This window comes from Oncorhynchus nerka, linkage group LG2, assembly GCF_034236695.1.
Source record: "Oncorhynchus nerka isolate Pitt River linkage group LG2, Oner_Uvic_2.0, whole genome shotgun sequence".
In the NCBI taxonomy this organism is placed as follows: Eukaryota; Metazoa; Chordata; class Actinopteri; order Salmoniformes; family Salmonidae; genus Oncorhynchus; species Oncorhynchus nerka.
In genome coordinates this window covers 58978509-59005662 of record NC_088397.1, presented here as the reverse complement: position 1 = coordinate 59005662, position 27154 = coordinate 58978509, and the positions used below count along the sequence as shown (strand labels likewise).

The window sequence follows — 27154 nt, the reverse complement described above, 5'->3', positions numbered from 1 at the left end:
TCAGGATTAATGGTCTTTAAAAAAAAACTCCCTTCAGATCGCAGGTCTTTTTTTCAACACTGCGGGGACGGGTAGTCAGAGCGCTATAAAGTAAGCTATCGGAGTCAGAGGCGGTAACGGCCAAGGATAGGAACACAACACACTTGTTGTGTAGACGATTCAGTAGCGCATGCCTTCGGAGACACTCTCGCCTTCTTTAGGATAGTTGAAAAGTAACAGCGGATTACCGGTGTAATATGGTCATTAGTAAAAATATATATATATATAGTTTGCCAATAAACTGAATAATCGATCAAAATGCCAGAGCTCCGTATATTGACGCATTTCTGAGTTTGGGACATAATAGCCTAAATGTTATGAAACATTGACTTCAAGTGCTGCAGTTGGCTAGTTTGAGTTTGGTTTTAACCAGATATTTACCTAAAATCCGCTCTGCCAAGGACATCACGATTGGAGGATATCAAACTTATATCAAACTGTTTGTGTTCGAAAAATTCAGAGCATTTAGGTTACTGTAAGAAGAAGGAACATGGATTTTAAGTGTTTGAGCTGTATAGTGTTTTTCCCCATACACATTGTCTACTACATATTGAAAGCAAGTGTGTACTTAATTCTACCAAGTAGACGAAGAACCCTGATCAAGGAGGTGGTCCTGATCACAGGCGGGGGACGAGGTATCGGTCGTCACCTGGCTCAGGAGTTTGCCAAGCAGGGGGCTAAAAAGGTAAATAAAACACATGCATGCGTTTAGTTTTTGCACTTTATTAATTGTATTATGCAACTTGTTGAGCATCAAACTTGATTGGGTTCACTTAACCTTGAGTAATATAAGCACTCTTAAAATAGCCTATAGTTCCCCAGACCTGTGCATGTTTTCTATCTTTTGAATTAGTACGCTCATTGATTAGGCTACATGGGTATAACGATAACTGAGTTGATACCCTGTAGCCAACCTCTGAACACCTTCTGTGCGATACCTAGTATTTTTTTATGCACACTTCGTTCCATAACTATTATTTGTATTGACGTATCCCGTATCCTCCTTAACCAAAAGCACCATAGGTTTGCAGCAGTTAGCCTACATTGCAAGGGCAACGACATTAGTTTGTCCACATGTTCCTCCAATCTATTGTTTCCTCTGTAACATGAATGGAGTAGATCATGCCAATCAGATTGCAGGACAGGGCCCTCAATTTTGGCACAACAGACTATTATTTACAATGACAGCCCTACACTGGCCAAACCCTGACGATGCTGGGCCAATTGTGCAGCGCCCTATGGGACTCCCAACCAAGGCCGGTTGTAATAAAGCCAGGATTTGAACCAGGGTGTCTGTAGTGACACCTCTAAACACAGGGATGCAGTGCCTTAGACCGCTGCGCCACTCAGGAGTAGCTCTGCAGAAGGGCAAAAGTCTCCCTCTGACCATTTGACCGCTGACGTATTATAGTGACTCACGGAATGATTTCTGTTCAGCCAAAGCTCAGAAAAAGGAGTTATGGCTTAACATTGATATTGGATGAGATCAAGCATCATTAATGTCCAGAATAAAGTTTTATTGTTGATGACTGCCAACAGGAGTGACCTTGATCAAGTGATAACATATCACTTCTATGGAATTGGGATGAACTTTTTCAACTTTCTGAAGAAACATGTTTAAAAGCTAATCACCTTATCCTCACAGGAGAAATGTTGTAGTCCTGCTGGGATTAGCAGAAAAACACTAGCTGTGCCAAGTGCCTACACAAGACATCACAATGCCATAATAAAACACTGATTCAGATGTGTTTTTCAAGCAAACCAGCAAGGCAGAAACTTAACTTAAACTTAACCGCACTGCTAACCATAATTCCTAACCCTAACCATAATTTAAGACCAAAAGCACATTTTTGTTTTCATGAATTTTTACAATATAGCCAATTTTGACTTAGCAGCTGGCCTATCAAAGGAGAAATCGCCCAGTTCTGCCCCCAGGACAAGACACATGACAATAAACATCAACCTGCTACCTTACACTGAGTTTATTATTGAGGTGAAATTAAGCCCACAGAGGAAAATGGCATGTTTCAGCTGCCTCACCCATCCAAAACATGCATCCGTCAGCCAAAGCTCTTATAAATAACCTGTTCCCACCCTCCTCCTTAACAAGAAACAGTCACTTATGCCTGAAATGCCCCAGTGACTACATTGACAGTCCCCGCCAGGCCGCCACTACTGGTCGGACTACCCACTATTCCAATTACAATCCAAACATTACACAGCTGAGTGCATAGTGAGCCACCATAGTGTTCTGTTAGCTCTGAATTGTAATGGACAGAGTCTCAGACACACAGATGGAGACATTCACAATGATTCCATGTGAATACCACCAACCCACCCCACTTTATTTGTTTCATTATTATTTCTTACAAATGATTAAATAGCTAGTTGTATTTTCACCGATGCAAACTTAGAGGAATAATTATAGCTTTATGAATTGTCAGATGGAGCACCACATGTAGCAGCTTTTGCATATCCTTACATTATGTGTCCAAGCTAAAATATCCCATTTTAACTTTAAGTGCTTTGGCCTTGCTCTTCATCCTTCCATCAACATCTCCTCAGGGAACAACCCACAAAAAACTGTGGCTTTTAAACGCTATAATTTGCAGCTGCACAACAAAGGAAGTCACCATTCTTGTCAGGACCCCATTGTTGGGTATTATCAAGGTGTGAAAGGCTTTGAAAACAACACCTGCACTAATGTGCCTCACAATCACTCCCCGCCTAAGATATGCTAAAAAGAAGTAGGACATTCATCACAAATAACCTCTAGGAAAGACTTTACCCCAGTTTGAGGTCCATTGTGATTGGCAGACGGAATTTCTCTATTCTCTCTAGTAGCTTTGGTGCTTTCACGGTAGGGAGTGCACTAGCCACAGCATTGATGAAAGAATGATGTGAGGTGAAAAGGAGAGACTGGTGAGAGGGGGATAGAGGGAGGTGAGAGGGGGAGTGAGGCCTTGTGTGTGTCGTCAAAAGAGCCGTTACAGAGTGAAGCACTAAAACAATAAACCACAGCAACTTTACAAAAGCTGAGCACCCAAGTTCAGAGAACAGAGAAAGAGGGAGGGGGCCTCTAGCACAACCACAATAAATGTTTCAGAGGTTGAAGCAACATATTCACATATGCTCTCAATGTACCCTATGCAATTCAAGTATATTCCACTGGCATCCCAAACCAGAAATCCAAAATGCCCTTGGTTAAAAATGTCAGCATGTAGAATTTAATAAGGTACTTAGTTGTGCATTTTGTTTTTGCGACTCAATTTGTGGATCATAATATTTTGAACATGTGGAGAAGAAAGTACAATTGAAGATAGTAAGAGATATTGGCATCGTTCTCAGCCCCGGCAACTCATTAGGAGAACTGGGAACATATGCCACTACCCAGGTTGATAGTGGCTTTACACATTGGCAAGCTCTATTGTGTGTGTGTGTGTGTGTGTGTGTGTGTGTGTGTGTGTGTGTGTGTGTGTGTGTGTGTGTGTGTGTGTGTGTGTGTGTGTGGGTGGGTGGGTGGGTGGGTGGGTGGGTGGGTGTGGAGGCGGGAAGCACACTGTTCCCAGCTGGGTATTGCCCTGCAACTGACCCTGTTGTCTCCGCACTAATTAGACAGCGGTAGGGCAGGCGACTGCCTCCTGAACTCCCTGTTTCCCCTCCCTGTTAGCCCCTATCCCCTACAACTGGTGTGAAGAAGAGGGTTCGTGCCCATCCTTGAACCCATTTTTTTCCTTGTGAAATATTATTGCGTTCTGTTGTAGGGATGTGGATGAGGTCCACCACATCACCAGCTCATCATCATTGCACCCTGATACACCAACACTTGGAGATTTGCAAGACTTAATGTCTTTGAATAAATCATGTCCTTGAACAGACCATCAATTTTACACAATTGGTGAATGTTGTTTAATCTAGTCAGATATGGCACCTCAGACAGAGTAATCACTGGTTTATCAGAGATACTTAGTCACTCGATGTGAGGGAATTTAGAATTCGTTTTCCGTAACACTTAGGCATTCTAAGCTGATAGCTCTAGATTTGGCCAGCCATTGTTTATCCTGAAGCCCCAGTGTGTTGGGACTGGCAGATAAGCATAATGAATTAAATAACAGGAGAGCACAGGGTGAGTGGTGATTTTTAATGAGAAATGTCAGGTTTGTTTGTTAGGATGAAATCCTATTAAAGGCTTTCAGTAATTTACCTAGACCCATCCGTTCACCTCTGCTGATTACTTAAATGGGCTGGCAAACGAAGCAAACAAAAAAGCAATCTAAAGAAACTCAAACAAAGACCCATCCAGTGGAAAGCCAAACATTTTTTACTCTTGGAACTTGCTCAAAACGGCATATCATGCAGATTGTGACCCTCCCGTATCTCCCCCAAAGCAAACATTTCGCTTTACAGTTTTAATGCCCACATTATGCAAGTAAACATAAGCCCATAGGGACTAGCATCATTAAAACATTGGTGGGATCTGAATACACTGTCACAGACAGCTGCCCTAGATGTAGTGTTGCAGTAAAACAAGATAGATAGCGGCAAAACCTTCGGCAAGCTAGCTAAGCATGTTTAAGATGTTGAGATATACATTTACTATCCTCCTATTCATTCCTAAATAAATGAGTGGCTATAGCCTGGCTGTCTCTGTACTCTTCTCCATCAGGACAAGGATGTCACTGTGACCTCTGCTTGTGTTTGTTATCTTCCTTATCTACATGTAGAATTAAGATTTGTTTGTATTCACACAATATTGATATCATACTGTAAGGGTGGATGAAAGGCACGCACACACACACAGACAAACACACACACACACACACACACACACACAGGATCACTTTCCAGAGGACTTTCTGCAAAAATATTAACCTTGGTCACTGGCAACCAGCCAAGCCCTACACTGGCCCCATCAGCACTTCACACACAAACTGTTTTCAGACTCCCTGACCAGAAATGACTGGGTTCATCTGCCCAACAGGCCGTGTAATCTCTTTGAGAATGTGTGTTTGAGAGATGAGGAGGGCTCACCCCCTGATTTCATTACCTTTCCCTGACCCCAAAGACTGACGGATCTAATTGCCCAATCGCTGCCCCCCACCTCCATCCTAGCCCATGTTCCCTGCTCAAATGACTGAGCTTAATTTACCCTCTCCAGGCTGATGAAGAGACGTTTCATTCACACTGCAACCCCACCCCCTTAATCTCACTCTGAAACTATTTGTTGCTTCTAAACATGGCCTCTCTGTTCTCTGAATGAAAGGAACATTTCAACCAAATTATCTCATCTCATCCTAGGGCCAAATGCTGCAAACATGAAATGTCTGTACACCTGTTGAGAGCATGTGCCATCGGCATAGTTGTTTGGCTTTGGCTACCCATGAAACGTATTTTAGCCATGTTTTCTCAGGATTTCGACAACAATAAGTGTACAGATAGCTGATTGTTGACTGATTGTTGAAAAGCAAAATATTACTATTCATTCAGCTGAGCTAATTGCTCATATTTTATTCAGAGCATATTACACTATTATGCAATTTTATAACCCTATTTTATAACCCTTGGCTAATGTTTACCCTCTACAGGTGATCCTGTGGGGCCGCACAGAGAAGTGTCTGAAAGAGACATGCGAAGAGATCTCCCAATTTGGAACAGAGTGCCACTACTTCCTGTGCGACGTGGCCAATCGGGAGGAAGTTTACAAGCAGGCCAAGGTGGTCAGGGAGAAGGTACGCTATTTAGATCTATTATAAATCCAATTTTTATCCACACATACATATTGTTTGGAGCCAGTGAAACGCTCATGGGTCAATGTTTCTCTCACTGCAGTTACTCCTGTCTACAGAACTGGCAGGGATTCATTGTATTTTAATTCCTCTCCCCATCTGACATACAGTACCAGTCAAAAGTTTGGACACACACTACTCATTCCAGGGTTTTTCTTTATTTGTACTATTTTCTACATTGTAGAATAATAGTGAAGACATCAGAACTATGAAATAACACATATGGAATCATGTAGTAACGAAAAACGTGCTAAACAAATCAAAATATATTTCATATTATTCAAAGTAGACTTGATGACAGCTTTGCACACTATTGGCGTTCTCTCATGCCTTTCAATTAACAGTTGTGCCATACAGGTTACAAACTAAATGGAAAGAGATTTCTGATGTACCAATTCCATGGCACATGGAGAAGAAAAAAAACTACACTTGCACTTGATTCAACACTTCGAGTTTTTAATGTAAATTATTATATAAAATTCTTGCCACCAACAGAATGCTATATATATGGGGCATACAACATTCTTAGCTCTATAGATTTTGCTGCAAAGAGACAGAATCAATAGATCATTTATTCTGGTATTGCCCCTATGTAGCTTGTTTCTGGTCACAGGTTAAGGAATGGTTAAAACATTTATAAAGCCATAGTCAGTCAATAAATAATACTCATAGGAAAGGTTTTCATTTTCTACCCCTTTTTCTCCCCAATTCCATGGTATCCAATTGGTAGTTACAGTCTTGTCTCATCGCTGCAACTCCCATACGAACTCGGGACAGACGAAGGTCAAGAGCCATGCGTCCTCCGAAACACGACCCAACCAAGCCGCACTGCTTCTTGACACAATGTCCGCTTAACCTGGATGCCAGCTACACCAATGTGTCGGAGGAAACACCGTACACCCGGCAACCATGTCAGCTTGCGTGCGCCTGGCCCGCCACATTAGACAGGTTAAAAAAAATAATAAAACATCACAGCACAATTGAAATATATATGGCACATGGAAATCAAACGAGGGTGGTCTATGGTGATAGGTAGGATTGGCTGAGAGTGGCTGAGGGGTGGGATTAAAGCGCTTATGTTTGGTAATGTATTATTTTTATTCAACTATACTTTATATAAAAGTAACATGTATATAAAATGTGTATTCAAAATGTGCATGCAAAATATATATGTAAAATGTATGTACAGTTGAAGTCGAAAGTTTACATACACCTTAGCCAAATACATTTAAACTCAGTTTTTCACAATTCCTAACATTTAATCCAAATAAAAATGCCCTTTCTTAGGTCAGTTAGGATCACCACTTTATTTTAAGAATGTGAAATGTCAGAATAATAGTAGAGAGAATGATTTATTTCAGCTTTTATTTCTTTCATCACATTCCCAGTGGGTCAGAAGTTTACATACACTCAATTAGTATTTGGTAGCATTGCCTTTAAATTGTTTAACTTGGGTCAAACATTTCAGGTAGCCTTCCACAAGCTTCCCACAATAAGTTGGGGGAATTTTTGCCGATTCCTCCTGATAGAGCTGGTGTAACTGTCAGGTTTGTAGGCCTCCTTGCTCGCACTCGCTTCTTTTCAGTTCTGCCCACAAATTGTCTATAGGATTGAGGTCAGGGCTTTGTTATGGCCACTCCAATTCATTGACTTTGTTGTCTTTAGGCCATTTTGCCACAAGTTTGGAAGTATGCTTGGGGTCATTGTCCATTTGGAAGACCCATTTGCGACCAAGCTTTAACTTCCTGACTGATGTCTTGAGATGTTGCCTCAATATATCATCATAATTTTCCTACCTCATGATGCCATCTATTTTGTGAAGTGCACCAGTCCATCCTGCAGCAAAGCACCCCCACAACATGATACTGCCACCCCCGTGCTTCACGGTTGGGATGGTGTTCTTCGGCTTGCAAGAATCCCCCTTTTTCCTCCAAACATAACGATGGGCATTATGGCCATTTTTGTTTCACCAAACCAGAGGACATTTCTCCCAAAAATGTGATCTTTGTCACCATGTGCAATTCCAATCCGTAGTCTGGCTGTTTTATGGAGGTTTTGAAGCAGTGGCTTCTTCCTTGCTGAGCGGCCTTTCAGGTTATGTCGATATAGGACTAGTTTTTCTGTGGATATAGATACTTTTGTACCTGTTTCCTCCAGCATCTTCACAAGGTCCTTTGCTGTTGATCTGTGATTGATTTGCATTTTCAAAGTAAATTCGTCTCTAGGAGACCGAACGTGTCTCCTTCCAGAGCGGTATGATGGCTGCATGGTCCCATAGTGTTTCTACTTAGGTAATATTGTTTGTACAGATGAACGTGGTACATTCAGGCATTTGGAATTGCTCCCAAGGATGAACCAGACTTGTGGAGGTCTACTATTTTTGTGGCTGATTTCTATTGATTTTCCCATGATGTCAAGCAAAGAGGCACTGAGTTTGAAGGTAGGCCTTGAAATACATACACAGGTACACCTCCAATTGACTCAAATGATGTCAATTAGCCTACCAGAAGGTTCTAAAGCCATGACATCAATGTCCTAGCTGACTTGCCAAAACTATAGTTTGTTAACAAGAAATTTGTGGAGTGGTTGAAAACTGAGTTTTAATGACTTCAACCTAAGTTTATGTAAACTTCCGACTTCAACTGTATATGTAGCAGAAAAGCTGTAAAAAAAACTAAAAGATATTTGTCCTCGGAGGAGGAGTAAAAAAATATTTTTTAAATAAGGTGTGCCTTGTTAAAAGTTCATTTGTGGAATTTCTTTACTTAATGCATTTCAGCCAATCAGTTGTGTTGTGACAAGGTAGGGGGGTATACAGAAGATAGCCCTATTTGGTAAAAGACAAAGTCCATATTATGGCAAGAACAGCTCAAATAAGCAAAACAAAGGACAGTCCATCATTACTTTAAGACATTAAGGTCAGTCAATCTGAAAAATTTCAACAACTTTGAAAGTTTCTTCAAGTGCAGTCGCCAAAACCATCAAGCACTATGATAAATCTGGCTCTCATGAGGACCGTCACAGGAAAATAAGATTGCTGCAAAGAAACCACTACTAAAGGACACCAATAAGAAGAAAATATGTGCTTTGGCCAAGAAACACGAGCAATGGACATTAAAAGGTGGAAATATGTCCTTTGGACTGATGAGTCCAATTTTGAGATTTTTGGTTCCAACCGCCGTGTCTTTGTGAGACGCAGAGTAGGTGAGCGGATGATCTCCGGATGTGTGGTTCCCACCGTAAAGCATTGAAGAGGTGGTGTGCGAGTGTTTTGCTAGTGACACTGTCTGTGATTTATTTAGAATTCAAGACACACTTAACCAGCATGGCTACCACAGCATTTTTAAACCATACGCCATCCCATCTGGTTTGTGCGTAGTGGGACTATCATTTTGTTTTTTGACAGGACAATGACCCAAATACACCTCCAGGCTTTGTAAGGGCTATTTGACCAAGAAGGAGAGTGAGGGAGTGCTGCATCAGATGACCTGGCCTCCGCAATCACCCGACCTCAACCCAATTGAGATGCTGTGGGATGAGTTGGATCGCAGAGTGAATGAAAAGCAGCCAACAAGTGCTCAGCATATGTGGGATCTCCATCCAGGCTTTTGGAAAAGCATTCCTCATGAAGCTGATTGAGAGAATGCCAAACGTGTGCAAAGCTGTAATCAAGGCAAAGGGTGGCTACTTTGAGAATATCAAATATAAATTATATTTTGATTTGTTTAGCACTTTTTTGCTTACTAAATGGTTCCATATGTGTTTTTTCATAGTTTCGATATCTTCACTATTATTCTACACTGTAGAAATGATGAAAAACCCTTGAGAATGAGTAGGCGTGTCCAAACTTTTGACTGATACTGTATGATTCACCTCAATTACAATGTCAAGATGTCAATGTCAAGATAAGAATATGACTGTCAGCTCTACCACATAACTTCACATGAAAAGAAAGTAGGTAGAAAAAGTGGATAAATCCTCTTAATAAAAAAACATCAGTTTTGTTTCTGACATTTGTTTTCTTATTATTTTTACAGGTGGGAGATGTTACGATCCTGGTGAATAACGCTGCAGTGGTCCATGGGAAAAGTCTGATGGACAGCGACGATGACTGTCTTTTGAAATCTCAACATATCAACACAATGGGACAGTTCTGGGTAAGTGTTGTGGAGGTTTAGGAAGAGAGGTGCGTGCTTCCTTACAGTTAGATCAGTCTTATCATTCTCCAAAAGTGCTTTTATTGGCCAATGTCCCTTCGTGTCAGTCTCAGGTTAATTTACAGGAGTGTTGGGGTATTTCCAAATTATAGGCTTACTGCTTCAGCCCCTAGGTAGAACATCAGAGGGCCTCTGAAACCTATAGCAGTCTCTGTTTGAATAGAGATCAAAAACTTTCAGGTTGCATAAATGCAATCATCAGCTAAAAAAAAATGTGAAACTCAATATGTGGCTCCACTTGGGCCTGTTTCCTCTGTGTGTCTCTTTTTCATGTGTATAACTGTACATTTTCCCCAATGCCCCCCCCCTTCTTCTCCCTCATCCAGACTACAAAGGCCTTCCTGCCACGGATGCTGGAGCTCCAGCACGGCCACGTGGTCTGTATAAACTCCATCCTGTCCCAGTCGCCCATCCCTGGGGCCATCGACTACTGTACCTCCAAGGCCTCCTCCCTGGCCTTCATGGAGAGCCTGACTCTGGGCCTGCTGGACTGTCCCGGAGTGGGCTGCACCACCGTGCTCCCCTTCCACACCAACACTGAGATGTTCCAGGGCATGAGAGTCAGGTGAGCAAGCCTACGACCTGGTTCTTCACAATCTAGTTTAGATTACACCACCACTACTGCTATGCACCATTTTCTACATGCATGTATTGTAGTTACTGTAAAGCTAATCTCTCTGGGTTTTCTGGTTCCGTAGGTTTCCAGCGCTCTTCCCTCCCCTCAAGCCAGAGACAGTTGCTGAAAGGACTGTGGATGCAGTCAGAACTAACACAGCCTACGTTTACATGCCCTGGACCATGCATGCTCTCGTTGTCCTCAAAAGGTAATGTCTCATATCATTTTGGCCTATTTAAAGTACATACAGTTGAAGTCGGAAGTTTACATACACTTAGGTTTGAGTCCTTAAAACTTGTTTTACAACCACTCCCCAAATGTCTTGTTAACAAACTATAGTTTTGTCAAGTTGGTTAGGACATCTACTTTGTGCATGACACAAGTAATTTTTCCAACAATTGTTTACAGACAGATTATTTCACATATAACTCACTGTATCACAATTCCAGTGGGTCAGAAGTTTACATACACTTAGTTCACTGTGCCTTAAACGATGTAATGGCTTTAGAAGCTTCTGATAGGCTAATTGACATAATTTGAGTCAATTGGAGGTGTATTTCAAGGCTTACCTTCAAACTCAGTGCCTCTTTGCTTGACATCATGGGAAAATCAAAAGAAATCAGCCAAGACCTCAGAAAAAAAACTCCACAAGTCTGGTTCATCCTTGGGAGCAATTTCCAAACGCCTGAAGGTACCACGTTCATCTGTACAAACAATAGTACACAAGTATAGACACCATGGGACCACGCAGCCGTCATACCGCTCAGGAAGGAGACGCTTTCTGTGTCCTAGAGATGAACGTACTTTGGTGCGAAAAGTGCAAATCAATCCCAGAACAACAGCAAATGACCTTGTGAAGATGCTAGAGGAAACAGGTACAAAAGTATCTATATCCACAGTAAAACTAGTCCTATATCGACATAACCTGAAAGGCCGCTCAGCAAGGAAGAAGCCACTGCTCCAAAACCGCCATTAAACAGCCAGACTACGGATTGCAATTGCACATGGACAAAGATCACACTTTTTGGAGAAATGTCCTCTGGTCTATTGAAACAAAAATAGAACTGTTTGGCCATAATGACCATTGTTATGTTTGGATGAAAAAGGGGAAGGCTTGCAAGCCGAAGAACACCATCCCAACCATGAAGCACGGGGGTGGCAGTATCATGTTGTGGGGGTGCTTTGCCGCAGGAGGGACTGGTGCACTTCACAAAATAGATGGCATCATGAGGTAGGAAAATGATGATGATATATTGAGGCAACATCGCAAGACATCAGTCAGGAAGTTAAAGCTTGGTCGCAAATGAGTCTTCCAAATGGACAATGACCCCAAGCATAATTCCAAAGTTGTGGCAAAATGGCTTAAGGACAACAAAGTCAAGGTATTGGAGTGGCCATCACAAAACCCTGAACTCAATCCTATAGAAAATTTGTGGGCAGAACTGAAAAAAAGCGAGTGCGAGCAAGGAGGCCTACAAACCTGACTCAGTTACACTAGCTCTGTCAGTAGGAATGGGCAAAAATTCACCCATCTTGTTCTGGGAAGCTTGTGGAAGGCTACCTGAAACGTTTGACCCAAGTTAAACAATTTAAATGCAATGGTACCAAATACTAATTGAGTGTATGTAAACTTCTATCCTAATGGGAATGTGATGAAATGAAAGCTGAAATAAATCATTCTCTCTACTATTATTCTGACATTTCACATTCTTAAAATAAAGTGGTGATCCTATCTGACCCGAAGACAGGGAATTTTTTACTAGGGTTAAATGTCAGGAATTGTGAAAAACTGAGTTTAAATGTATTTGGCTAAGGTGTATGTAAACTTCCTACTTCAACTGTACATGTCTTTCACCTCATATGTAACCTCCTATCTCTTTACTGTCTCTACACCCTAGCTTCATGCCACAAGCTGCTCTTGAAGAGATCCACAAGTTCTCTGGAAGCTATACCTGCATGAATACATTCAAGGGGAGGACATAAAAACGAATGATCCTGAATGTCAATACATATCAGAGGAATCTCACTAAGTCTGGAGGATGTTGAAGGGAAGTATCCATGGGCTACAGGACATTGGGAAACAATGGATGCCCTTTGAAAGTATGCAGGAAGGTGTCTTGGAGACTTTAGCGTACTGTATATGGTTGCTCCGACGGGGTAGATTTCACTTACACGCTGCTGGAACTTATCCTGGTCTCTTTCTTGATCTCCTGTGTGTAGTTGGACGGACTAAATACCATTCACACATTGAGCAGAAGCCATGCAAAACTAGTCTGGATAAACAGCAGTTTTTTTTTTCAAGTCTGTTTTTTATTATCCTTTGTTTTCTACCAATCATGTGTCTTTGAATGGAATCACATTAATAAATTGATGTTACAGACAACCAAAGTGTCCCTTTGTTCACATAGACTGGCGAATGTCTAGTGAGTCGTCAACACAGCAGAGCTAACCAGATGAAATGATAGAGAATGATAACACAGTTATGCCAAACAGCAAATGAGCAACATTCATTGGAAGGCAAAACAGAGCCGTACACTGTTAACTTATACATTGTAAAGTAGGTTAGGCCTGGAATCCAATCCAAAACAATGCTATAGTGCGCATGACATTTTAAATTGCATTTAAGAGCTGCATTGTCGACTTGCCACTCGGATTGAATCACGGCTCAAGTTGTTACATGCTGGAAAAAGGTTATTCATGAAACCATTAGATGTTTTATTGAGTAATCTAAAACATGGTTCAAAAGACCTTGCAACATGTATTCCTGAGATCATCAAAGATAACCTGTCCAAATTACAGTATGGTGTGGGGGAATACCTGATTTAGAAGAATGACTTTAATGATTAATGAATGGGCCTTGCTTCTGACTTTCACATACTGTATCATAGCATCAGACGAAGAATGTACAGTTAGATTTCCACTCCTTGCTATGAGAGATAAACTTCACCCACTTAATGAAGTGATCTATAGTGTACAGATCTAGAGACCCAGAGCTGTGTTGTTGTGACATACCCTATGTCTGAGCACAAGTCAAGGCAAGCACACACTCACAGCCCCGGGCCAACCAATAAGAGATGACTGTAAAAACGGGAATAGTGTCTGCCCTTTGGCTGCCAGACAAGGCTCATAAACATTCATTTGAATACAAGCGAACCATAAATGCCCTCCTGTGCGCTCACGATAGGGCCGCTCATTGTGATCACTAGGTGACCCACACCAGGCTGGATAGTAGGGAGAAAGGATGTGCTCTGTTGGGAGAGAACCTTAGCCTCTGTTAAGGGCCTGTTTTTCATTCCCTGAGTGGGCTATAGCTGTTGCGAAAGAGGAGGGAGAAGATAGAGGCATGTTGAGACAGAACTAGGTCGATGAGGGAGCCATGTAGTGCAAGTATGGTGGAAGAGGAGGGCTGAAATGGCTTGAGTCTCACGGGGCAGGTTCAGAGCAAGGTTAGCCAAATAGTGGATAAATCAGGAGGGGAGACAGAGGGGGGGGGGGGGGGGGGTCTTGGAAAGACACACACACACTCTCTCTGAGCTTGATGGACCAGGTGGAAGCAGAGGGTTGACTAGGGTTGGGGTGTTGATGCATAGAGAGAGATTGAGAGAATTACAGTACATGTTACACTATTTGATTGACCTCATCCAGAATAACACTACACTTATGACATTCTGGCATGAAGTAACCAAAGAAATAGGATGCAGAGCTTTGTAAAGTTACTAAAGTTTCAGTAATAGTAACGGATTTGAGCTGATGAAGAATTCAGCGCAGCAATTGTCTTAGATTCAAATCAAGACAATAGCTATTTTGTGTTATTGACTGTACGTTTGTTTATCCCATGTGTAACTCTGTGTTGTTTTCGTCTCACTGCTTTGCTTTATCTTGGCCAGGCCAGTTGGACATGAGAACTTGTACTCAACTGGCCTACCTGGTTAACTAAAGGTGAAATAAAAAAATAAAAAGTTTCAATCGAAGACAGATATAGTCCACTGTCCTCTATTTCACAGCCTTCTCCCCCATTAGCAATTAGGAACTATTGTTGTATTGATCTTAAATTAACTGCAATAATCTACCACATTTGTGCTTCACTTTAAAGCTGCAAGCCTAAGTGTACTTTCCTATATGATTTCCAAGCATTTGGAATCCCAACAGAAGGGCTTGGAAAGTCCCCCTCCAATGATCCATTAAATATGTTATAGGCCCTAGGATCTGGAGTCCATTTAGCTGGTTTTGCAGTGATGCCGAACGCATGTAAAATTCTGGGCAGTGGAGGATTCTGTCGTCTCTCACTTCCCATAATCTCATGGATCCCCTGACTCTGACTTTCCTGGCTGTAGGTTCCTCCCCCCCCCCCTCCTCCCCCCCCCCCCCCCGCCAAAAAAAAAAAATCCTGATAAGTGCTAGGAGTACAATGAGGAATGGAATTATCCTGCAATAAATATTCTGACTCAATGCAGTTATTGTATTCCAATGAGAGAAAGAAATGTCTCAGATATGTCCCAAAATAGGAGGACCAAGAGTGCATTCATTGTATTGCTTGCTGCACTGCCTTATCCTATTTCTCTGTTCGTTTTTGTTAGCATTCTTGCCACTCTGATGCTATGTTCATCCATCAAGAGGCAGGTTGGTTGTGTGATAAAGGTTCAGTACTAACCCCCAGCAAGGGGCCAACCTCCAGCCTCGGTTGGCCTGTCAAACAATAAGAAATATTGAGCAGCAGGTTAGAGGTCAAAGGACCAGTGAGCTCAGAGGGTGTCGAAGGCCAGTAAATGCCTTTGGTTATAGCTGTGGCCGAACACACACGCTGTGGCCAAACTGTTTGTGTACACTGAAGGTGACCTGGCCAGCCACTCTGACAGTAATCAAGCAACTATACAGCTCCATGATGGTCAAATGTGAGTGATTTTCATTGCTTTACTACTTCATATACTACCTAACATTGATTGATATTTGCAACTACTGAGTTTTTAATTTATAAAAATCAAAATCTTAAAGTATTTTCTTGATACTACTAAGTGACTGAAAAGTGTACCAATTCAATACGAAAAGACGTACTGAGTACACTCTTAGAAATATAAGTGGTATCTAGAACCTAAAAGGGTTCTTTGGCTGTCCCCATAGGAGAACCCTTTTTTGGTTCCAGTCATAACTATTTTGGTTCCAGGTAAAAACCTTTTTGGGTTCTATGTAGAGCCCTTTCCACCAAGGGTTCTATTGTACATGGAACCCAAAAGAGTTCTGCCTGGAACCAAAAAGGGTTCTCCTATGGCGAGAGCTGAAAAACACTTTTGGAACCATTTTTTTCTGAGTGTAGTGCAATTCATTATTGGCTGTTGGCCACACAAAGTCCTACTGGTCTCTCAACAAACTGTGCAGAACACAATTTTTTTTTGGGGGGGGGGGGGGGGGGGTTGGAGCCACACTGCAAACTTCCTCTCCTCTTATCTCTTGTTTTTCATGAAGGTTTATTTCTGGAACAGCTTATCTCGTGGGCATATCTGATCAGGAACAGCAACCTTGTCACAGAGATCACAGAGAGCGCCGTGCCCAGCTGACAAGGAATTGCATAACGGAGTCTCGACTCTCGTGAAATAAACTTGATCACTTTCAAGCGTCTCTGTGTTGAAACAGTCTGGCATGAAAGACCTGGGTTCGGTCAATCAATGTTTGCGATTTGTTTCAGTTTTTCTACCCTAACGTTGGATGGAATTTGTTCATCTTTCCTGATATTTGCTAAAGACATGATTATCTTAAGGTCAAACTGAGAGGGGACTGGTGTGCGTGTGTCTTTGAATGTTATGCTTTTGAACATTGACAGTTAACTGGAGAAAGTGGGAGGTAAACGCTCAGGGGCAAACAAAGCAAAGCCTTGGCAAACTGTTGGAGGGAAGGGTGTGTGTAGGTGAAACACAGTTCACACTGTGTGAATGGGCCGGGGATATTTATAAAGCCCACCAGGCATCACGTCAGGAGGCTAGGCTGAAAAATGTTGTTCCCAGATGGACCGTCTCAGGCAGATTCTTTATTACTGAACTGCTTCCTTATATACTGAAACAACAATATAAACTCAACATGTAAAGTGTTGGTCCTATGTTTCATGAGCCAAAATAAAAGATCCCTGAAATGTTCCATTTGCACTAAAAGCCTATTTCTCTCAAATTTTATGCAGAAATGTGTATACGTCCCTGTTAGTAAGCATTTCTCCTGTTCCAAGATAATCCATCTGACGTGGATATATTCTTGATATGTGGCATATCAAGAAGCTAATGAAACAGCATGATCATTACACAGGTGCACCTTGTGGTGGGGACAATAAAAGGTCACTCTAAAATGTGTAGTTTTGTCACATAACACAATGCCACAAGTAGCTGACTGTAGGAATGTCCAACAGAGCTATTGCCAGAGAATGTAATGTTTCTTTCTATACCATAAGCCACATCCAACATCACTTTAGAGAATTTGGCTGTACATTCGACCGGCCTCAAAACCGCAGACCACGTGTAACCACGCCATCCCAGGACCTCCTCATCTGGCTTCTTCACCTGAAGCATCATCTGAGGAGGGGGAAAAGCTATTTTGTGGTGAAAAACTCATTCTTATTTGCTGGGCCTGACTCCCCAGTAAGTGGGCCTTTGCCCTCCCAGGCCCACCCATGGCTGCACCCCTGCCCAGTCATGTGAAATCCATAGATTAGGACCTAATTGATTTATTTCAATGGACTAATTTCCTTCTATGAACTGTAACTCAGTAAAATCTTTGAAATCGTTGCATGTTGCATGTACAGTGCCTTGCGAAAGTATTCGGCCCCCTTGAACTTTGCGACCTTTTGCCACATTTCAGGCTTCAAACATAAAGATATAAAACTGTATTTTTTTGTGAAGAATCAACAACAAGTGGGACACAATCATGAAGTGGAACGACATTTATTGGATATTTCAAACTTTTTTAACAAATCAAAAACTGAAAAATTGGGCGTGCAAAATTATTCAGCCCCCTTAAGTTAATACTTTGTAGCGCCACCTTTTGCTGCGATTACAGCTGTAAGTCTCTTGGGGTATGTCTCTATCAGTTTTGCACATCGAGAGACTGAATTTTTTTCCCCATTCCTCCTTGCAAAACAGCTCGAGCTCAGTGAGGTTGGATGGAGAGCATTTGTGAACAGCAGTTTTCAGTTCTTTCCACAGATTCTCGATGGACTTTGACTTGGCCATTCTAACACCTGGATATGTTTATTTTTGAACCATACCATTGTAGATTTTGCTTTATGTTTTGGATCATTGTCTTGTTGGAAGACAAATCTCCATCCCAGTCTCAGGTCTTTTGCAGACTCCATCAGTTTTTCTTCCAGAATGGTCCTGTATTTGGCTCCATCCATCTTCCCATCAATTTTAACCATCTTCCCTGTCCCTGCTGAAGAAAAGCAGGCCCAAACCATGATGCTGCCACCACCATGTTTGACAGTGGGGATGGTGTGTTCAGGGTGATGAGCTGTGTTGCTTTTACGCCAAATATAACGTTTTGCATTGTTGCCAAAAAGTTCAATTTTGGTTTCATCTGACCAGAGCACCTTCTTCCACATGTTTGGTGTGTCTCCCAGGTGGCTTGTGGCAAACTTTAAACAACACTTTTTATGGATATCTTTAAGAAATGGCTTTCTTCTTGCCACTCTTCCATAAAGGCCAGATTTGTGCAATATACGACTGATTGTTGTCCTATGGACAGAGTCTCCCACCTCAGCTGTAGATCTCTGCAGTTCATCCAGAGAGATCATGGGCCTCTTGGCTGCATCTCTGATCAGTCTTCTCCTTGTATGAGCTGAAAGTTTAGAGGGACGGCCAGGTCTTGGTAGATTTGCAGTGGTCTGATACTCCTTCCATTTCAATATTATCGCTTGCACAGTGCTCCTTGGGATGTTTAAAGCTTGGGAAATCTTGTTGTATCCAAATCCGGCTTTAAACTTCTTCACAACAGTATCTCGGACCTGCCTGGTGTGTTCCTTGTTCTTCATGATGCTCTCTGCGCTTTTAACGGACCTCTGAGACTATCACAGTGCAGGTGCATTTATACTTGATTTAGACTTGATTACACACAGGTGGATTGTATTTATCATAATTAGTCATTTAGGTCAACATTGGATCATTCAGAGATCCTCACTGAACTTCTGGAGAGAGGTTGCTGCACTGAAAGTAAAGGGGCTGAATAATTTTGCACGCCCAATTTTTCAGTTTTTGATTTGTTAAAAAAGTTTGAAATATCCAATAAATGTCGTTCCACTTCATGATTGTGTCCCACTTGTTGTTGATTCTTCACAAAAAAATACAGTTTTATATCTTTATGTTTGAAGCCTGAAATGAGGCAAAAGGTTGCAAAGTTCAAGGGGGCCGAATACTTTCGCAAGGCACTGTATATTGTTTGTTCAGTATAGGTTACGCAAAGGTGCACAGAATCAGTTTACTCTACTGTCAGATCAGCCTCAGATCAGCTTCTCCCTGCTGCCCTGCTAGCAGCCTGCCTTGATCAAGGTGAATCACAAGTGGGTCAAAGGGAGGAGGATACAGTCTTTACCACAGGGCCCTGGGCAAAAGCAGGGACCATCTTAAAAAGCTTATGCACTCTCTCTCTCTCCAAATCACGGCAGCCAAGTCACGACTGAGTGAGACACCAGATGTGAACTTTTGTGTGGACTTTTTTGGCCATTTGTTACTATTAACAGGAACGTTTGATGGAATAAATATCTCATTTTCTGGACTTACATAAAAAGGTGGTATAGTCAAACTGCACTTTTATTGCTGGCTTGGCATGGAAAACCTGTTAATCCATGCCAAGGCAATATTCCATCAACAAGGGCCTCTCACGTCCACGGCCTAAGCACTAGTCATGTGACCAGGGTTTGGAGGCGGCCTCTGTGAACTACACCTGAACCCAGCTAAATGGAAACAGCCCAAATACACAGAGTGCGTCATGATGAAAGCATTTCCCCAGAGAGCTGTTTGCTGGTGTTTTGAGGAGTGGATGTGGGTTATCAAGCAGTGCAGGACAGAAGAATAGCTCTTTCCCAGAGGAGTGAGTAGCTAAGATAGCTGTCTAGGCAGCAATATCACTGTGGAAAAACACAGTAATTATAGAGGTGATAATCAAACCACTCTGATAACTTTGGTACATAACCTTCCCTCCTTTTTCACCACTGGCTCTGGACTTCTCCAATTGTTGAATTTGGACAGTCCACGTTGTTGCACATGGCAGCAGCTCCTACTTCACATTGGTTAGGCTAGCATTTCCACAACCCCTTTAAATATTTATTATCTTTATTTAACTAGGCAAGTCAGTTAAGAACTAATTCTTATTTTCAATGATGGTCTAGGAACAGTGGGTTAACTCTCTAGTTCAGGGGCAGAATGACAGATTTTAACCTTGTCAGCTCGGCGATTCAATCTTGCAACCTTTTAATTACTAGTCCAACGCTCTAACCACTAAGCTACCTGCCGACCCAAATACTGACAGAGAGGATAGGGTAGGAGAACGAGAAGTCTACCAGACAGCTGAGCATGTATCGGGCATCAAACAGGAAAATGGAATCCCAACGTGGATATAAATTGTTCTCCAAAAACCTTGCACTAACAAATGTACAAAACGTATAAGTTTGTGCGTTAAAGAACACCCACACAAAGACTGAGAGCTTACAAAGTGTGGGTGGTGTAAACAGAGCATCCTCCTACACATGGTGGTCCACTGACAGTGGAGGTGGTACAGTCATTTGTGAAAGTGCTTGTGAACACATAATGTGTACATGCACGCCCGCACATATGGAACATTGTAGAAACCAAAAAAGTGTAAAACAAATTGAGACTGACATGCAGGGACATCGGCCAATAAAAGCACTTTTGGAGAATGATAAGATTCCTTGCAACTGTAAGGAAGCACACACCTCTCTTCCTTAACCTCAACAACACTTACCCAGAACTGCCCCATTGTGTTGATATGTTGAGATTTCAAAAGAAAGTCATTGTCGCATCAGACTTTTCCCATGGACCACTGCAGCGTTATTCACCAGGATCGTTACATCTCCCACCTGGAAAAATAACAAAACAAATGTCAAGAACAAGACTGACATTTTTTTATTAAGAGGATTTATCCACTTTTTTCTACCTACTATCTTTTCATGTGATGTCATGTGGTAGAGCTGACAGTCATATTCAACACACTTATCTTATCTTATCCTGACATTGCAATTGAGGTGTAATCTATACAGTACCAGTCATAAGTTTGGACACGCCTACTCATTTAAGAGTTTTTCTTTATTTCTACTAAACTCAGCAAAAAAGAAATGTTCACTCACTGTCAACTGCGTTTATTTTCAGCAAACTTAACATGTGTAAATATTTGTATGAGCATAACAAGATTCCACAACTGAGTCATAAACTGAACAAGTTCCACAGACATGTGACTAACAGAAATTGAATAATGTGTCCCTTAAAAAAGGGGGGGAGGGGTCAAAATCAAAAGTAACAGTCAGTATCTGGTGTGGCCACCAGCTGCATTAAGTATTGCAGTGCATCTCCTCCTCATGGACTACACCGGATTTTCCAGTTCTTGCTGTGAGATGTTACCCCACTCTTCCACCAAGGCACCTGCAACTTCCCAGACATTTCTGGGGGGAATGGCCCTAGCCCTCACCCTCCGATCCAACAGGTCCTAGACGTGCTCAATGGGATTGAGATCCGGGCTCTTCGCTGGCCATGGGAGAACACTGACATTCCTGTCTCGCAGGAAATCACGCACAGAACGAGCAGTATGGCTGGTGGCATTGTCATGCAGGAGGGTCATGTCAGGATGAGCCTGCAGGAAGGATACCACATGAGGGGGGAGGATGTCTTCCCTGTTACGCACAACGTTGAGATTGCCTGCAATGACAGTAACCTCAGTCCGATGATGCTGTGACACAGCGTCCCAGACCATGACGGACCCTCCACCTCCAAATTGATCCCGCTCCAGAGTACAGGCCTCGGTGTTATGTTAATTCCTTCGACAATAAACGCGAATCCGACCATCACCCCTTGTGAAACAAAACCGCGACTCATCAGTGAAGAGGACTTTTTGCCAGTCCCGTCTGATCCAGCGACAGTGAGTTTATGCCCTTAGGCGACGTTGTTGCCGGTGATGTCTGGTGAGGACCTGCCTTACAACAGGCCTACAAGCCCTCAGTCCAGCCTCTCTCAGTCTATTGCGGACAGTCTGAGCACTGATGGAGGGATTGTGCGTTCCTGGTGTAACTCGGGCAGTTGTTGTTTCCATCCTGTACCTGTCCCACAGGTGTGATGTTCGGGTGTACCAATCCTGTGCAGGTGTTGTTACACGTGGTCTGCCACTGCGAGGACGATCAGCTGTCCGTCTTGTCTCCCTGTAGCGCTGTCTTAGGCGTCTCGCAGTACGGACATTGCAATTTATTGCCATGGCCACATCTGCAGTCCTCATGCCTCCTTGCAGCATGCCTAAGCCACGTTCACGTAGATGAGCAGGGACCCTGAGCATCTTTCTTTTGGTGTTTTTCAGAGTCAGTAGAAAGGCCTCTTTAGTGTCCTAAGTTTTCAGAACTGTGACCTTAATTGCCTACCGTCTGTAAGCTGTTAGTGTCTTAACAGGTGTGCCTTGTTAAAAGTTAATTTGTGGAATTTATTTCCTTCTTCATGCATTTGAGCCAGTCAGTTGTGTTGTGACAAGGTAGGGGTGATATACAGAAGATAGCCCTATTTGGTAAAAGACAAAGTCCAAATTATGGCAAGAACAGCTCAAATAAGCAAAGAGAAATGACAGTCCATCTTTACTTTAAGACATGATGGTCAGTCAATTTGGAACATTTCAAGAACTTTCGCAAAAACCATCAAGCGCTATGATGAATCTGGCTCTCATGAGGAACGCCACAGGAAAGGAAGAACCCAGAGTTACCTCTGCTGCAGAGGATGAGTTCATTAAAGTTATCAGCTTCAGAAATTGCAGTCCCAGTAAATGTTTTCACAGAGTTCAAGTAACAGACACATCAACTGTTCAGATGAGACTGTGTGAATCAGGCCTTCATGATCTAGTTGCTGCAACGAAACCACTACTAAAGGACACCAATAATAAGAAGAACTTGCTTGGTCCAAGAAACACGAGCAATGGACATTAGACTGCTGGACATCTGTCCTTTGGTCTGATGAGTCCAAATTTGCGATTTTTGGTTCCAACTACTGTATCTTTGTGAGACGCAGAGTAGGTGAATGGATGATCTCCGCATGTGTGGTTCCCACCGTGACGCATGGAGACGGAGGTGTGATGGTGTAAGGGTGCTTTGCTGGTGGACGCTGTCTGTGATTTATTTAAAATTCAAGGCACACTTAACCAGCATAGCAACCACAGCATTTTACAGCGATATGCCATCCCATCTGGTTTGCACTTAGTGGGACTATGGGACTATTTGTTTTTTGACAGGTCAATGACGCCAAACACCTCCAGGCTATGTAAGGGCTATTTGACCACGGAGAGTGATGGAGTGCTGCATCAGATGACCTGGCCTCCGCAATCACCTGACCTCACCAGACCTGGGATTAGTTGGACTGAAGAGTGAAGGAAAAGCAGCCAACAAGTGCTCTGCATATGTGGGAACACCTTCATGACTGTTGGAAAAGCATTCCTCATGAAGCTGGATGAGAGAATGTCAAGAGTGTGCAAAGCTGTCATTACGGCAAAGGCTGGCTACTTTGAAGAATCTAAAAATCTATTTGGATTTGATAAATAACTTTTTGGTTACTACATGATTCCTTGTGTGTTATTTCATAATTTTGAATTCCTCACTATTATTCTACAATGTAGAAAATAGTGAAAGTAAAGAAAAAGCCTTGAATATGTCCAAACTTTGACTGGTACTGTATATATATTTAAAAAGGAATAGTTTCAACATATTAAAACTAGAGTTCAGTTCACATAACAGGGTTGACTTTAAAATGAGGGAAAGATGTAAATGAATGCCTAATCACATGAAATAAATAATAGTCTTCAGTAATGAGTTTGTCAAAGCAATAAAATAACTAGGGCTTTACAATGATTGTTTGATTTAATTTATTAGGATCCCCAACGTCAATGGTGACTGTGGTCCGACACAAAACCAAAAAGACATTACAGACAAAATATGTTACAATTTACATACATTTAAAAACATGAATATGTAGTGTGTGTATGTGCATCTATAAGTTACACATACTGTACATGCCAGTACATACACACAACAAGTAGGTCACACGAGCTTTACAATAATGTTGAAAACTTGGAGAAATGTTGGGGTTAAGTGGGATAAAAGAAGTCACACAGGATGCACAGAGGCTTCATTTTGCCATTAGCACGTCTTTATTCATATTCAAAATCAGATTTATTCCATTTTCCATGTGGTCTATATTAAAGGGCATTTCAATTTTAAAATTCAATGTTGATGCACAATTTCTACTTAAAATACCAAAAGGACACAAAAGGTACTCTTTTCGTGGAACGACCCCCCCCCCCCCACACACACACACACTCACACACGCACACGCACATGCACACGCACGCACACACACACACACACACACACACACACACACACACACACACACACACACACACACACACACACACACACAAAAACAGTCTGTGCCTCACACAGAAGCTGAAATGAGTAATTGTCTGCTCAACACCTCTGAGGTGAAAGATCGACTGTGGAGACAGGGGCTCTCACTATTTGTCGTAATTATCCTGCAGAGGAAAAAAATAGTATTTTAACAACCAGCTTTGGGCATGTCTGAATTGGGCCCTGGAAGACCTTACAAGATGTCATCATGTCATCCTGAACATTCTGTTTATAGGTTAGTCTGTACTACTAAAGTTTTTTCCAACTGCTTACACACAAAATCTTTTCATGTCACACAATTTTTGAAACCTCTCACTCAAAGTGCAAAACTACACACCAAATATCCAAAACCATAAGCTATTTCTCAGCCTTTGACTCAGTTATCAATTTTCAAAACACTACACACAATTCTCTACCTAAAACACAAAAATCTAACATGAAGTGACTTGCTTTCCTTTTCCAAACACAACCAATCAAAATGCTACAATTATTCACCAGGTCACACACTCCTCACATGTGCAAACACTAATAGCTTAACTGATCACTTACCAATCACTGCTTTACTGTAGTATAGGCCTATAAATAGGTCAAAGGTCAGATTACCTGTTTTTAACAATGGATGCCAACAATGGACAGAGAGCAAGAGGAGTAGGAGGGAGAGGAAGAGGAAGAGGAGGACGGGGGAAAAGAAGAGAAGGAAGGAGACCCATCTATGATGAGATTAGGGCAACACTTGTTGATCATGTGATCAACCACGGTTTGACCATGAGAGAGGCTGGACTGAGAGTCCAGCCCAACTTGAGTCGATTTACAGTGGCGTCCATAATTCAAACCTTCAGAAATGAGAACAGGTATGCAACTAGAGCCATCCATTTACTGCACTGCAATGAATGAATGAGGTTGGTTATCATGCTGTACTACATTTTTTTGTACATTGTTTACAGTTCCTGTGCTGAACACATACTGTGTTTGAATTCTGTACAGAGTGGAAAGGCAAAGACATATTGGAGGACGAGAACGCTTGTTTACGTATGTACAAGAAACTGTAATTATAAATATGGTTTTGGCCAACAATGCAATTAGGATTCGGGAGATAAGAGAGCATATCTTGAATAATGACAACATATTTAACAACATCAATGCTGTAAGCCTGTCGACCATACAACGCATCCCTCAACGGCACCGAGTGACGATGAAACAACTTTACAAGGTGCCATATGAGAGAAACTCTGACAGAGTCAAGAATATGCGACATGACTTTGTAGAGGTATGTATGCAACACTACTTCCAGTACTTCAGACATACCATATTTACTCATCTGTATATCCTTTTGTCTGTTACAGAGAGTATTGGAGCTGGATGCCCATGTAATTCACCATGAATTTATTTATGTGGATGAGGTTGGCTTCAACCTCACCAAAACCAGGCGCCGCAGAAGAAATGTAATAGGACAGAGGGCAATTACCAATGTCCCTGGACAGCGTGGGGATAATATAACTGTGTGCTGCCATCACTCAAAACGGGGTTCTCCATCACAATGTCACACTGGGTCCGTACAACGCCGGCCATATGCTCACTTTTCTGGATGCAATTTACACAATGCTTGTCCCTGATCCAGATCAGGAGCCTGCTAGATTTGTCGTTTTTATGGGACAATGTTAGTTTTCACCAGGCTGTTCTGGTCCAAAACTGGTTTGCCACCCATCCACAATTTGTAGTTTTGTACCTACCCCCATATTCACCTTTTCTAAATCCCATAGAGGAAGTCTTCTCAGCCTGGTGCTGGAAAGTGTATGATCGCCAACCCTACGCCCGCATGCCGCTTCTCCAGGCAATGGAGGACGCATGTGGGGACATAGAGGTTGCCTCTGTCCAAGGTTGGATACGCCATGCTAGGAGATACTTCCCTTGATGTTTGGCAAGAGAAAACGTATCTTGTGGCCGGAGAAGAGATGAAGCGTAGCTTAGCACTGGTGACTGCCCCCCCCCCCCCCCCCCACCAATTCCTGGACCACCCCCCCGGGACCCCACACACACAATTGTGTTCTTTACTGTATTCTAAAGAATATACTTTTGGTTTGCATATGTTTATGGTTTTGTTGTATGCTACTGTATACAGCAGTAATGTTTGGCCTAATAAATATTTTTTGTTTCTACATTGCATTGGTGTTTACAGTGTACTTGTTACCCCTCTCAGCAGATTACTTTCACTGTAGAACATTGTATTGAAATGTAGATATAAGCCTATGAAAGACCAAAGAGCTTTAGATTTACAACAACAGTGTTTACATGGTATATCCAAAAATGTACTATTATGAAAGCAGTGTTTGCCATTTGATGCAAATGCTTCATTCCGACATGTGTTTATGGCATTTTGAATGCAGTGTTACATTTTGAAGGAGATGTGAGGCATTTTGCATTTTGTGTGTGCAGTTTTGGGAATTGTGTGTAGAGTTTTGAAGAAAAGGAGACAGTTTTGAAAATGTGTGTAAGCAGTTGGAAAAAACTGTAATGAAAAGACAGTCTAATGGGAGAAAGACTCCCACAGTTTAGCCAGTGTGATTTGGTATTTGGAGCACTTATTATTTCACTTATTTTATTTTTTGCCATTTAATTTAGTGACAACATTCTACACTATAATTTCAGTGATCTTATTGTAGTTCATATCTCTGAGGTCAGATAATGCACCCAGCTCAATAGAAGAATAAGGAACAAATGAATGATACACATCCCGGTAATATAGTAGGTTCAAACTATTTGAAGAACATTTATCAGTGCATATCTGGATTTGAGATGAACTCAAAACCGAACAAGTGATCCTCAACTCTCTATGACACAGTAATCAACCAGTTGTACTGTATGG

The 27154-nt window shown here is 42.0% G+C and overlaps 1 protein-coding gene across 1 annotated transcript; it reads left to right on the top strand.

The window, feature by feature from the left end:
* On the top strand, nucleotides 1-14121 carry LOC115138849 (short-chain dehydrogenase/reductase 3-like). Its single transcript, XM_029676045.2, has 6 exons — nucleotides 1-724; nucleotides 5625-5768; nucleotides 9863-9982; nucleotides 10369-10607; nucleotides 10741-10866; nucleotides 12557-14121. Exons 1-6 carry the CDS (start codon nucleotides 530-532, stop codon nucleotides 12639-12641), a joined length of 909 nt encoding a protein of 302 aa, XP_029531905.1. The 5' UTR covers nucleotides 1-529; the 3' UTR covers nucleotides 12642-14121.
* The last annotated feature ends 13033 nt before the right edge of the window (nucleotides 14122-27154 follow it).

Bases quoted from the DNA above. Each gene is read 5' to 3' on its own strand.
- LOC115138849 (XM_029676045.2), top strand. From the start codon at position 530: ATGGATTTTAAGTGTTTGAGCTGTATAGTGTTTTTCCCCATACACATT. The intron at 5,769-9,862 runs GTACGCTATTTA...TTATTTTTACAG, and splicing joins CCAAGGTGGTCAGGGAGAAG to GTGGGAGATGTTACGATCCT. The intron at 10,867-12,556 runs GTAATGTCTCAT...TCTACACCCTAG, and splicing joins GCTCTCGTTGTCCTCAAAAG to CTTCATGCCACAAGCTGCTC.